This window comes from Solenopsis invicta, chromosome 5, assembly GCF_016802725.1.
Source record: "Solenopsis invicta isolate M01_SB chromosome 5, UNIL_Sinv_3.0, whole genome shotgun sequence".
NCBI classification, from domain to species: domain Eukaryota; kingdom Metazoa; phylum Arthropoda; class Insecta; order Hymenoptera; family Formicidae; genus Solenopsis; species Solenopsis invicta.
In genome coordinates, this window is record NC_052668.1 from 7,691,398 (window position 1) to 7,706,470 (window position 15,073).

At 37.6% G+C, this 15,073-nt stretch overlaps 1 protein-coding gene across 1 annotated transcript in view; it reads left to right on the plus strand.

Moving 5' to 3' along the window:
• Positions 1 to 2,216: 2,216 nt before the first annotated feature.
• The window catches only part of LOC105198825 (ADP-ribosylation factor-like protein 13B), a 162,254-nt gene continuing 149,397 nt past the window's right edge, over positions 2,217 to 15,073 (plus strand). The window contains exons 1-2 of the mRNA XM_039449876.1: positions 2,217 to 2,506; positions 2,607 to 2,677. Coding sequence (XP_039305810.1) covers positions 2,448 to 2,506; positions 2,607 to 2,677 — 130 coding nt within the window. The 5' untranslated portion in view covers positions 2,217 to 2,447. The remainder of the gene's footprint in view (positions 2,507 to 2,606; positions 2,678 to 15,073) is intronic.

The following is a 15,073-nucleotide window of genomic DNA, read 5'->3' on the forward strand; positions in this document are numbered from 1 at the left end:
AAAGCTACTTAAAAAAAGAAGAACGTGAAGGTAAAGTTGAGACTTTGTACACCCAAGGACTTTGATTCTATCCATGGGGAAATTTTCCAAACTGAGAAGTCACCACTTTCTACATACTCGCAGTTCATGATTAATAAAATGACTAGAGCTTATTGGTCGTTGCGTTAATCATGAACTGTAAGTATGTAGAAAGATAGCGACTTCTTAGTTTGGAAAATTTCCCCATGGACAGAATTAAAGTCCTTGGGTGTACATTAATGAAAATTGTGATAATTGTTATTTCAAATTTTTTAAACTTGAATTAGAAGAAATTTGGAAAATTATAAGAATGAGCTTATGTGTATGGCTAAATTGTTGTATTTCATGTTTATAACAACAGTGTTTATTGAAACAGTAATTTGTGTTAAAGATAATAAATTTCAAGTATTTTTACATTTTTATTTTTAATTTTTTTAACAACATCTACATTTTAAGTGTGACTATATATGATTGTTTCGTATTCAAATTGCGCGGATATATATGGATCCAAATTTCATTGGCTCACCAAATCGAGCCACGCCTCTTATCGCGCATCGAGCCGCCGACGATGCGCGTTGTTTCACCTTGTTTCTTACATCATGCCCTAAACCTGGGGGTCGATTGTGTATCATGTAACTAGAGTGAAAATAACAAAAGTGAACATATTTACTAGAGTATTTATTATTTTATTGGTCAATACCTAGTGAATTCGCTCACTTTTGTAATTTTCACTCTAGTTACATGATACACAATCGACCCCCTGACTAAAATGTACCAGTACCACACTTGAAAAAATAATTTATTTGCCCGATGTGTTGGCACTATTGATGGCTGACACGGCCAAACTTATAGCGTTTTTCATTGAGAAAACTAGTGCGCACTGAATGTGCACTTGCTGCAGGTAATTGGACGTTTCCGTTGGCACCGTCATCGCGCGAACCGAAACGTCCAATTGCCAGCGGCAAGTGCACACTCAGTGCGCACTAGTTTTCCCAATGAAAAACGCTATTAATAGCGTTTTCGATTGGGATGCACTGGCTGCACTCATAGCGTTTTTCATTGAGAAAACTAGTGCGCACTGAATGTGCATTTGCTGCAGGTAATTGGGCGTTTCCGTTGGCACCGTCATCGCGTGAACCGAAACGTCCAATTGCCAGCGGCGAGTGCACACTCAGTGCGCACTAGTTTTCCCAATGAAAAACGCTATCAGTGTCAGGCGCGTGTTCGATTGGCAGTGCCAATGCGCACTTGGCTAGTGTCACGTGTTCGTTTGAACGCACGACACTCGCATAGTGCGCACTCTGTGCGCACTAATAGCGTTTTTCATTGGGAAATCTAGTGCGCGCTGAGTGTGCACTCACCGCTGGCAATTGGACGTTTCGGTTCGCGCGATGACGGTGCCAACGGAAACGCCCAATTACCTGCAGCAAGTGCACATTCAGTGCGCACTAGTTTTCCCAATGAAAAACGCTATAAGCAATAACGAACAAAGTTTTAAATTTGAAAGAATGAGCAATCCGGATTTGGATCTTTTTAATATTTTGGAGACATTTTTGGAATCTTCTTTTAGTTCAAGCGAGGAAGAAGAAATAATTGCAATCTTCCAAACTTGAAGAATGATTCCAAAAACTGTAAATTATGTAGCATGTGTGAAAAAAATGGATAATGACACCGTAAGTGTTATATCTTTTATACAAGTACATCGATTTTATACCTTTTTTAAAATATAATTAATTACTTGATGTAATATAATAGCATTTTTTTAATGATTATATACTATTTAATTACATATAGTAAAAATCATTACTTACTGAGCACGAGATTACTTTTTCAAAGTTACTTTTTTCTTTTTCTTTTTCGTGATCTATTATAATTAACTCAAGTGACACTTTCACTCAAAATTTGGGCGGGTTCTTTTGCATTTGTACTATTCAGTACAACTCATAGAACTTGTCCAGTGTTGGCGTGAACTGAGTACGCACTGGTGCGCACTAACTTTTTCCCAATCGAAAACGCTATTAAGTAACGTCTTAAGATGCTAGTATGGCTCTCTGATTGGTTGATGGCATCTTAAGGTGATACTAAAAACAATCTTAAATATAAGAATCGACTATGAATACCGGCCTAAGGACTTAACACGATATAACACAGTTCGTTTGTTTTCTGTTCTTGAACTCCCTGAATTAGTGTGCACGTAAAATGAAATAGATAGATGTTTCAAAGTTAGCGAAAGCAAGAAAGAACGTTCCAGTGCAGTCTAGTGCAGGAATAGAAAACAAGCCTTATGTTATGCATTTCATGTGCGAGGCGCTTTAATGTATACACGTTGAACAATTGTCGCGGGATTATCTGTAATAAATTATGGAATTTTACTGAAGTATAATTAAGATCGTAACAAAAATATAGGAGTACGACTGTTTTTCCTCGCGATGGGTAATTGCATCAGAAGCATTTTGAAGAAGTTAAGAAGGAGTTGCGCTGCGGAGAAGTGTGTATAATTGCTATGTATAATTAATACATTACGAGAAAAGTGATGAGGAGATTAAAATTGATGTTTTCTTGTTTACATTCATTTTTCATAATTTCAGGACCATTGTACTGCTTATTGTTGGACTAGACAATGCCGGGAAATCCATAGTACTAAATCACATTAGTGGTGGTAAATTTGTTTAAGAATTGACAATAGTTAATGTAAGGTTACCAGACGTTCCTGTTTTTTGGAAATAATTTCAGGATTAAACTTTGTTTCCTCGTTTTCTTTAAATTATCTTTGAATTTGTATTTCATTTCTGTTCTTTCAGTTTTTATTTTTTAATTATTTTTGTTCAAAAAGGACAAAAAAGTTATACAATCAGTACCACAAAAGTAAATCGTTAGCAGCTTTCTGAAAATAAAATTATAGTAGAAGAGAAGAGGGTATTATGGCTACTGTCGACAATATGGCTACCCCTATTATTTTCGTTATTAGGTGACGTATTCAAATAATTGCTTATGGAGTTATTTGTTTAGTAGCTCACTGTTTTTTAGTGATGTTGATATGCTAACATATAATGACTGACAATTGTTATAAGGCATTTTTACTTTTGAGTATTTCTAAACTTTTTCAAGGTACACTTTTAACTTTTAATTACATACACTTTATTATTTTTAAACTTGAATGTATTGTCACACGAAGGTACATATACTCGAGTGTTTTTTGCTATTTAACTTTTTATTTGGCTGTATACATTTTGAGTTATATAAAGTTAAAACAATAACATGGAATTTTGTTAATATGGTTTTTTAAGTTAAATTTTTATATCAAAATACTTTTTTGATAAATCGATTGTCATTCTAAAGAGCAGTGTTTAGAAACATTAGACACATTTTATGCTTGTTGTTTAATGTTAAAGGGATAAAATGTTATTTTTAATAAAATTTCTAATGATATTTCTAAAGCTTCTGAATATAGGAAAATTCTAAACCAGGAAAATTCTAAATGGAAAATTAAAAATATATAATTTTAATTACAAGATACTGTGTTTCTTTTAAACTAAACCAATTTTTTTTAATTATTTTTATAGATAGTCATATTACAACCACTTTCTTTCTTTCATCGATTATGCAGTGCATTAGATTTTTATAAATCATGTCTTAAATAATAAATATTTTATTACTTTGAGTCTAGAATCTGTCAAACAACATTCTGACGAATGTAATTGTTCAAGTTTCAATAGAAAATATTAATTATAAACATAGTTATTCAATAAAATGAAAATTGGTGCCATATTACCCTTTTTTCCTCTATATTAACTCTCTATAGTCTATTTTTTTCACTTTTTTGTTAGTTTAATTAAATCACTGGTGGCTGATAGGGTTTTTAAAAGTGTTTTTAGACTAAAAAATTAGAAAGAATTTTAGTATTTTTTCAAACATTCCAGAATAATTTCACAATTGTTTGACCTAAAACATTTTTTATTTTTTTTATATGTATTTAAATTAAAGGCAGTATAATTCAAAATTAAAAATTTACTTGAATTTTTAAATTATTAATTGGATCACAGAGGGTTAAAAATGAATTACATTTTACAAATACATTAGATGCATCAAGGCTCATTTACTCTAATGTGGATTAACTTTAATCTTGGTTTAATTTATTTTTTATTTTTTTCAAATTTTTAGTACTAAAGATTTGTAGAAGATTTTAGTAGAAAAAGATTGAGAAAAAAATTAAACCAGGTATAAAATTAATTTACATTGTTACAAATGAGTCCAAAATTTATTTAGTATATGGTGTCCAGTTATTATAATTAATCTGTTATCATGCTTTCTAAGAAAGTTGCATAAAAATGGCATCACACTGGATTGGCTTTCTAATTTTTTTGACACTAATCCGACTGAAAATATGTGATCTATCATAAAAATAAAACTTTGAGAAAAACAAATAATTATAAAAGTTATATTAGCACATTTGAACGATTTGGACGTCTTAACATTAAATGTTGATCGAAAATCTTGTGGGAAGCATGTTGACGATAAGATATAATAATAATAACAATTAAGTGCCATAATATTTTATCCTAAATAAATATATTTTAATGCGACGTTCTTTTAAAATTTAATTTTAATAGGATGTTTACTCAAATTTTGTAAAAAAAATCGGGTTTTCAGAAAGGGCCTAGCCGATTAAGTATGGTGAAAATGCCTCCACGACTTTATGAGCTGGCCTTTTTTTTTTAAGATAATTTATATGAAAAGACGCTTACGTATCAAATTTTAGATTTTTATATGAAGATGTGACCAAGATAGTGCGAAAAAACGAATTATAATAAGAAATTTGACATACAAAAATAATATAACATAAGCAATTACTTCAAATCAGAATTTATAATAGCTACGCGTAACCATTCAATTTTAGTGTAATACTTTTCATTATATTTAAAAATATAAATAATGATAAAATAATAGACTCGTGATTGCATGATGATTCCGTGTACCGAGTGCTATCACGCCGTACACGTAAATTTGAGATCGCTATTTAAAAAATTAATTATATTAAATCAGAAATAGTTTTAGAAATTTTTTATTATAAATTTGGTGGATGATCGGTAAGGCGCTTACTCAGGGCGACTTCTAAACGCAAGATCATCTTGCTAGATTACGGGCGGCCTATTTTTAAGATAATGGAGCTTTCCCGAGAACAAAAAGATATCCAAGAATTATTCTCGATCTTGAAATTTATTTTTTGCTGAGAAATAATTTTCTAAAAATTATTTTCTCTAAATTTTTTTGCTACTTACATCTCTAGAAATTTTTTTTTTAATTTATAAAATTTTATTTAATCGAGATTTAATTTTTTATGAAACAATTAACTTTTACTCTTCTTTCCCTTTCAAAAGTAGTCAGGACGAGCGCTTCCTAGCTATCACTAGGCGGCGAAACCCTGATTATCCTTCCAAATTTAGAATTTATTTCTAAAGGATAAAATCTCGTTTAAAATAAAAATAAAATACAAACAAGCATCGCGCTTTATTTCATTGGTTTCGGAGAAAATTCATCAGAATCACACCTATATATTTAATCTTTACATCAATTGCTCTCAAACATTTTATCACTAATCAGTTTGCTTATATTAGAAATTTCTTTTGCTTGTTTTTCAGCAACTTTATTTTTCTTTATCACTAAAAACTTATTACTATTGCCTTCTGCTTTTCATTTTGGGCATGAGGTTCTCTACTGAGAACCAGTAAGCATAAAAATTAGACTCGTGTTCTAATATTCTTGTGGCAAGCCTATTAATCACTTCTTTTCTAAAATGGAATACATAAAGCATGATCAAAGAAAAGAGGAAACACGGAAGCCGACACAGACAGCCATCGGGAAACTAACGATCAAATATGACATAATGGTGCATTTTAAAATCGCGAAAACGCCTGTTGGGCACTTTGTAATTTCATAACTTATATGTGAGAGATCTCACATATCTGTTTTTGATTTCTAATAAATATATTAATGAGTTAAAGACATTAAATACGAGCACTTTTATTATACGCACACACATGCACGCACCCCCCCCTACACACACACACACACACACACAAACACACACACACACACACAAACACACACACACACACACACAACACGCACACACGCACGCACACACGCACGCACACACGCACGCACACACACACGCACACACACACGCACACACACACGCACACACACACGCACACACACAGGGTGTCAAAAAAACTAAAACTTAGCTCTTATGGGTTGATAGAGCAAGTCACGGAGAAGAAAAACTATTTACTATTTTTCATTATTTGCAATAGTTATCGAAATAAAAATTAGTAAAATTTGTCAAATAAGCTTGTATTTTCCTCACCCACCGCACGCGGAGACCGCCCATCTGTCACCAAACCATGGGCAGCCGCGGCAGACGACGCGGTGAGGAGGGAGAAGCAGCAATGGCTGTTTTATCCGCTTTACCGTGACTGCCTATGGTTTGGCAACGGACGGGCGGTCTCTGCATGCGGTGGGTAAGGAAAATACGCGCTTATTTGACGAACTTCACTAATTTTTATTTTGATAATTATTGCCAATAATGAAAAATGGTAAAGGACATTTCTTTACAGTATGACTTGCTCTATTAACCCACGAGAACATTTTAGTTTTCTGACACCCTGTATATACATTTTCATTAGATGGCTTTAGCGGAATATGGTGGTGGAAATAAACAGATGTAGACGTCTGCATCGTAAAGTTATTTTTGATTGAAAATGTCAGTTTACGAGCCAAATTTTCGTCATTTGTGGAAGGTTTTAAATTTCTGTTTCAATGGGAAGAAATCTGTGGCTCATCGAATGCTCTCAAATATTTATGGCGAGATTGCTATTAGTGAAAAAACGTGTCGTGAGTGGTTTCAACGCTTCAAGAACGGTGATTTTGACATCAAAGACCGGCATGGCAGTGGAAGACAGAAGGTTTTAAAAGATGCAGAATTGGAGGCATTACTTCATGAAGACTCGTGTCAAACGCGAGAAGAATTGGCAAGATTATTGGGAGTGACTCAACAAGCCATTTCAAAACGCTTGAAAGCCATGGGAATGATTCAAAAACAAGGAAATTGAGTGCTGTATGACTTGAAGCCGAGAGATGTTGAACGGCGTTTGTTTGCTTGTGAACAGCTGCTTAAAGGCGAAGACGGAAGGGATTTCTGCATTGCATTATGACTGGGGACGAAAAATGGGTTTATTTCGATAAGCCCAAGCGCAAAAAATCATGGGGACTTTCCGGCTATGCTTCCATGTCGACGGCCAAATCGAATATTCACAGTTCAAAGGTCAAGCTTTGTATTTAGTAGAAGCAGCTCGGCGTGTATTATGAACTGCTAAAACCGTTCGAAACAATCACAGGCGATCTGTATCGAAAGCAATTAATGCGTTTAAACTGAGCATTGAAAGACAAACGGCCGCAATACAACGAAAGACACGATTTTAAAACATGACAATGCTTGACCCCATGTCGCAAAATCTTTCAAAACATATTTGGAAACGTTAAAATAGGAAGTCCTACCCTACCCGCCGTATTCTCCAGACATTGCTTCCTCTGTCTATCACTTGTTTTGATGAATGGCATCCGGCCTGGCCGACCACCACTTTTGTTCTTATGAAGAAGTTAAAAATTGGATTGGTACGTGGATTGCCTCAAAAGATGAGCAATTTTTTCGACACGGGTTTTTGTACGCTGCCCGAAAGATGGGAGAAAGTAGTGGCTAAAGTTTTAAATTGGAAATGTATAACCAGTTTTTTACAATAAAGCCTGGAATGTTGAAAGAAAAACGGTGGAAGCAAAATTGTACTCCTAATATATACATATATATACGTGTGTATTTATATACATATATGCACACATAATATATAATATATAATACATAACGTACGTATGTGTATAATACACACACACACACACACACACACACACACACACACACACACACACACACACACACACTGCCCACAAAAAAACGGTACACTAAAAAATTAGGAAAAATTTACTAAACTTTGAACGCTTGTAAAACAGGAAATATTTATGGTACAAGGGTGTTTTAAAAAAGGAATGAAAGCTTCAAACCAGTTGTTGCGGAGCGCCGCAATTTTCAACTTCTTTCCCAATTATTGACTCTAAAGCCAAGAATGTTGCGAAGCGCTAAAATTATCATTTTTCAAATTCCGGCGATCAATTCTTGGCTTTGGAGTCAACATGTTGTTGTTTGCCGGTCTGAGCGGAGCGGTGAGCTCGTTCTGGCGTCCGCGTGATCGCGCGCGTGGTCGCGCGATGCGCGCTGTAGCCGACCAATTGACGTTCAATGCGCGACGATCTCGCGTATTCGAACGGCTAAGCCCGGCACGATTCGTTCCCTGAGAAACCGCGAAAGGTTTACGTGAGACCCTCGGGACGGATCGTGTCGCGGGCTATATAGGTTCCCGCAAACGGCGGGAGCGCGCCTTTTCTTCGCAGTCGGGTTTCGAGACGTATCGTAGTCACAGAAGCGATTATCTCTAGTGCGAAATAAAAGATATATTTTTTTCCGAACGCAACAAGCACATTCGAAGCAATTCAATCGGCATCTCCATCCCGCCAAATAGCATCAGTGCAAAAAAGCGCGCTCCAGTGCCGTTCAGCGCACACCAGTACTTTGAGAAACTTTTAATGCCGATTAAGTGGCATGATTAATTTGCTAATAGCCGATGATAGAACGAAAACTTGCAAAATCGATGAATAGAACGTGCAGTTTCTAGAGTTGTGTGGAGTGAAGCAATTGACGTAACTCAATGAGGTAAAAAGCGCGTGAAAGTTCGAATTTTTCTCTTCAAAATACGATTTTGCGGAACTCGATACGATAATTTTTCGCTAAGTTATGCCAATTTGAAGAAAAGTTGTTTTTCACGAGATAATAATGAATTATGAATTGCAATGTCGCCGTTATCAATGCAAATCACTACAATTCTGTCCCAGACATGTTGTTGGTTTAAAAACAAATTCGTGTGTGTGCATGTGTGTGTGCGCGCGCGCGCGTGTGTGTGTGTGTGAGGGGGGAGCTTTCTATTGAACCTTCTATACACGTTCTTGACTGTTTAGATGAATTATTCCAGAGTTTATATTTACATTTTCCGGCGGTCTAAAGGTTAAAATACTATATTACCGTGGAAAAGGATACTTCTGCGCAGGATTTGAAATTTTATATATTATGAAATACAACTTTCAATTTTTGACACCTTGAGTTAATCAAAAATATCTCATATTTGCTTTGTTACGTAAGTATATTTTTTGATAGAAATAGCAATGACAATTTTTTTTGAAAGTTTGACTCTTCAGTTTTAAAACGCCGTATTGTAAAGTTCTTAAAAGTTTTTTGTTGGAAAAATGATTTTTTTTAAAAAGTAGATTTTTAAACACCCAAAAATACCTTATATTCTCCTTGGCGTATAATTACACTTTTTAAGAGGAATAACAATACTATAATTTTTTTTATAAGTATGACGAGTGAGTCTCAGTTGCTTACAGACCCGATCGGATACCAATCACTCTTTTTTTTGTTTTATAGTTGGGGAACGTCTTTATGGGTCCCAGCGCCTGTAGGGACAGAACGAGGTGTATGTGGGACTCATCGACCTAGTAATTGGCCGGTATACGAGGTGTGTTCAAAAAGTATCGCGAATTTTGTGTTTTTTCAAAAATTATTTATTTATTCATGAATATCTATTTTGTCCCCTTCAAAGTAATCCCCATGAGATATTATACACTTGTGCCAACGGTTTTTCCAATCTTCGAAGCACTTCAAAAAATCATTTTTTTTTATCTTGTTCAGCTCCTCCTTCGATGCCGTCTTTATCTCGTCAAGCGTAGCGTAACGTCGTCCTTTCATGGGCCTCTTCAGTTTAGGGAACAAGAAAAAGTCACAGGGGGCCAGATCTGGGGAATACGGTGGCTGCGGCATCATTAGTGTGTTGTTTTTGGCCAAAAAGTCGCGCACAAGCAACGATGTGTGAGCAGGGGCGTTATCGTGGTGCAAAAGCCAATTTTTGTTCTTCCACAAATCCGGGCGTTTCTGGCGGATTGCTTCGCGCAAATTGCGCATAACTTGCAGGTAATATTCCTTATTGACCGTTCTACCCTGTGGCAAGAACTCATGATGCACCACGCCCCTGCAATCGAAGAAAACTGTCAGCAAAACTTTCACATTCGACCGAACTTGGCGCGCTTTTTTCGGTCTTGGTTCGTGCGGCAGCTTCCATTGAGATGATTGAGCTTTGGTTTCCACGTCATAACCATAAACCTACGATTCGTCACCAGTTATGACCCTCTGGAGCAAATTTGGGTCGTCGCGGACAGAGTCCAACATCTCATTAGCAATGTTCATGCGATGCTGTTTTTGGTCGCAATTGAGCAATTTTGGTACGAATTTCGCGGCGACCCGTTTCATGCCCAAATCATTGATAAAAATCGAATGGCACGAGCTAATCGATATGTTTAGGTCCTCAGCAACTTCTCTAACGGTGATTCGACGATTGGCCAATACCATTTTCTCCACTTCATTAATTTTTTCGTCTGTTGTTGAAGTGCTCGGGCGTCCGGCACGCTCTTCGTCGTTCACATCTTCTCGGCCTTCTGAGAACATTTTGTACCACCGATAAACGTTGCTTCGGTCCAAGGTAGCTTCTCCGTATGCCACAGTCAACATTCGGAATGCATCCGCGCACTTAATTTCGTTTTTCACACAAAATTTGATACAGGTTCTTTGATCCATTTTTTTGAATAGGTAAAAATCGAAGACGATCCAAAACACGTGCAAGCAAAGCAGCTGTCAACAATTAAGTGAACATTCAAAATGGCCGAGCTTGTCGGCATAAGTGAGAGACATGAGTACCAACATAACGCCACAAAAAGATCGAAATTCGAATATACGTAACCCGCGAAAATTCAAAATTCGCGATACTTTTTGAACACACCTCGTATCCACTGAAACCCAACTGTTTCCAGCGTCTGGTCTCAGGACAGATCACGGGATCGAACTGAACATGCACCGCGATCTGTCTTAGCCCAAACGAGTCTCCGCCCGAGAGCAGAGACTCCCTTCCGGAGTTAGCAACCGAGACTCGATTGAAGTTGAGCCTCGGTTGCCCAAACCGGGATGTCTCGGGAGTGCGACAGGCCCTACTTCTAGGTTCGCACTCCCGCATCCCAAGCCCTGGACGGGTCAGCTAGGCAACTACCCCGCCGCTGATTCCACCCAAGGCGTACCTCTTCAACAGTGTAGAGGGTAGGGCCCTTTGTTTGGTCTAGTCGGCGCTATGAGGGTCTCCCCTCTCTACTGTTCCTTCCCGACTCTTTCCCTTCTCTAGAAGGGGGGGGGGGACGTGAGCCGCACCAGCGAGTTTTCCCGGCGACGACATATTTATTACCGCCAGGACGTCGACGATCTCCAGATGTGGGAAGCGGGAGGCCGACAGACTCACCCTCTCCCTGTCCAGTCCCTCCTGCTGAGGATACCAATCACCTTTTTTTTTTATAGTTGGGAAACACCTTTATGGGTCCTCGCGCTTGTGGGGACAGGACGCGGGGTATGTGAGACTCTTTGACCTAGACGTGGCCGGCATATTCACTAAAACAAAACTTTTTTCGGCGTCTGGGCTTGGGACGGATCACGGGATTGAATAGCTTGCACTGCGATAGGATACCAATCACCTAATCTAATCTCATCCAACCAATGAAAATACTCTATGCATCGGCCGCTATGATTAGTGGTATCTAATCGGGTCTGGTGCAACTGGGACGCTCCCTACGATTTACATAGAAAGTGACTTAAGCTGGGAAGATAGAAAGGCACAAGAGAGGATGAATAGATGGGCAAGAGAACTGAGAGCTAAAGGGAGAAACATAAAGGTTGGTATAAGTAGGGTGAGAATAGACGAGGAAGCATGGATAGATTGGAAAGAAATAGAAAGAGAGGAGGAAAGAGAACCAGAGAAAACAGAATTTTGGTTAAGCCAAGAAGGGAATAGGGAAAGGGGGGAGGAGGAGAGGTGCAGGAGAGGGGAGGAAGTGGGAGAGAGAATTAGGAATAGGAAAAGAAAGGGGAATAGGGGGAAAAAAAGAAAAAAATACTATTTTGGTATGTAGCAGGATTAAATAAGAAGGATAAGGAATTTTGGCAATTTATTAGAGGTTTTGATTTTATAAGTTTGAGTGAAGTATGGGTAGAGGAGAAAGGTTGGGAAAAATTAGAGAAAAAATTACTAAAAACACGTGTGTTGATGCAGTTATGCAAAAAAGGAAAGGAATAAGGAAAAGACTAAGGGTGGTTTTGTGATTGGGAAAAGAAAGGGAGAACTACTGGAGATAGTTTGTGTTAGAGGGAGGAAAAGGGAATGATTTTATCAGAGATATGAAAAAAGTAAAAGCTACATATTGTGTTGATCTATAACAAAGAAAAGGAGGAGTAGTTAAGGGGAGGTCTGAAGGAATTACTAAAGGATATAGAGGAAGAGAAGTTAATTATAGGAGATTTTAATTTGAGGATAGGGAAAATAGGATTAGGAGGAGAAAAGGAGGAAATGGTCAGATGCAGTAAGGATAAGAAAGCGGGAAACGGGGCGGGGAATTTTGTAGACCGGGTACAGGAACGAGATTGGCATATTTTAAAAGCGCAGTGGTGAGAGATTGGGAAGCGGAATTTACTTATGTAGGACCAAGGGGCAGCATGTTGATAGATTATGTAATAGTTAGCGAGAGATTGCGTGAAGGCGTGATTAATTTTAAGGTAGGTGAAAGAGTGGACTCGAACTACATGTTACCGTGCTTGGAGCTGAAAGTTGTAGACGAAGAGGAGCAAGAAGAAGAAGAAAAAGAAGAAAGTGAAGAGAACAAAGAGGTGGAAATAATTGTATGGGATGAAGAGGCGATCAAGAAGTTCAATGAAAAGGTAGGAAGGAAGAGAAGTAGAAACGGAAATAGAGAAACAACCAACGGTGGAAAGTAGGTGGGAGGAAATAAAAAACATAATAAACGGTGCAATGGAAAAAAGGAAAGTAACGAGGAAAAAAGGGAGTTAGGACACAGGGATTGGTGGGACAGGAGTTATACAAGAAAGAAGAAGGAAATGAAAAGGATGCATAAGAGATAGAAGTCAGGGAAGATTGTTAGAGAAAAGTATATGATGGAAAGAGGCAGGTACAAGGAATTTCTGCAGGAAAAGGTGAAAGAGAAAAAAGGAGAAAGATGCAGAATTGAAGGCGTTGAAAAGAAAGGCCGATGTTTGGAAGTCCATAAATGGAAAGAGGGAAGAAAAAAACCTGGAAAGAGAACAATAGAAGCAAGGAGGAATGGAGGAGGTATTTCTTAGATTTGTTGGAAGGAGAAGACAGTAAGATAAGGCGTGAGGCAGGAGAAGAGGGAAGAGCGGAGTCTTAAGAGGAATAAACAGAAGAGGAATTAACGAGAAAGGAAATGAGAGCGATCGGAAAGATAAAAAGGAAGAAAGTCGCAGGGATCGACGGCATACCAATGAAAGCGTAGAAGTTTGCGGAAAAGTACTTGATGGAAAAATTTGTAAGGCTGATAGAACAAGTCTGGAAGGAGGTAGAGAAGAATAGAGGAAGAGCATTATTGTATCCCTATATAAAAGATGGGACCAGAAGGTTATGGACAATTATAGAGGTATCTCTTATGCACGGCGTACAAGGCGTATATGCAGAGATAGTAAGGGAGAGATTAGAGGAAGAAGTAGGAAGCAGAAAGTTATTGTCAGAAGGTCAGGAAAGATTCAGGAAGGGAAGATCAGCAGTGGACAATGTATTCATTCTGAGCCACATGGCTCAGAGAAAAACTATGCGAGGATGGAAATGGAAGAAAGTTGTATGCTCTATTTGCAGATCTGAAAGCGGCCTTTGACAACGTGGAGAGAGAAACGTTCTAGAGGATTATAAGGAGAAAAGGTTTGGAGGAGATAGGAGATAGGTGATAAGAAGAATGGAGAAAATGTACGAAGAGACGGAGATGATAGTGAGGACAAAGTAAGGAATTACGAGGAGTTTCTACACGAAGAAAGGTGTGAGGCAGGGCTGTGTTATGAGTCTGCTCTTATTTAATTTGTATATGATAGAGATAGAGGATAGGATAGGTTAAGAGACAGGGACGTGGGCGGAGTAAATGTAGGGGCAGAAAGAGTGTGGAGTTTAATGTATGCGGATGACGTAGTTTTAGTGGCTAATAACAGGGAAGCCCTGAAGGATATAACGGATACCTAGAAGGTGTTTAAGAGAGAAGAAATTAGAGTTAAGTGCGTAGAAAACAAAGATATTAGTATTTAATAGGAAAGGAAAGAAGTGTGGATATGGAGAAGCAAAGAAATAGAAGAGGTAAACACGTTTAAATATCTAGCTTTTACGTTCAATAGGGAGGGAAATTACAAAGATCGTATTAAGGGACTAAATAGAAAGGTTAAAATAGCAGCAAAAAAAGTGTGGGGATTAGGAGAGAGGATAGGCAGAAACGATTTTAGAAAAAGGTGGATGTTGTTTAAGTACCTAGTACAGAGTGTAATAGCATGGAGTAGAGTATGGGACTGGACAGAAAAAATGGAATTAGAAAAGATGTTGCTGAACCATGTAAGATGGTTATTCAAGTTAGAATTTGTACACCGAGGTATTTGGCAACGAAAGAATTGGGTATGGAAAAACTGCGAATAGGATGGGGTATAAGAGCTAAAAGGTATGAGGATAGGATTAAAAGCGGGGCTGCGAAAAACATAGCTAAGAAATGTTTGTTTGAAAAAAGTAAGCAGGGAAGGAAGGACTTATATAGCAAGGAAAGGGAATATTATTTTAATAGAAGTGAGTGGGAAGTAGAAACAATAGAAGCATGGGAAGGTGGAAAAGAAGAATTGGAATTTGAGCTAGTAAGGAGAAGGATTTACTAAGGTAAGAGGAAGAGAGTAAGATATCAGAGTTAAGGTATAATAGGAAATACAAAGAGGTAGGGGTAATGTGCGCGGAAACCAATCCTAGGTACC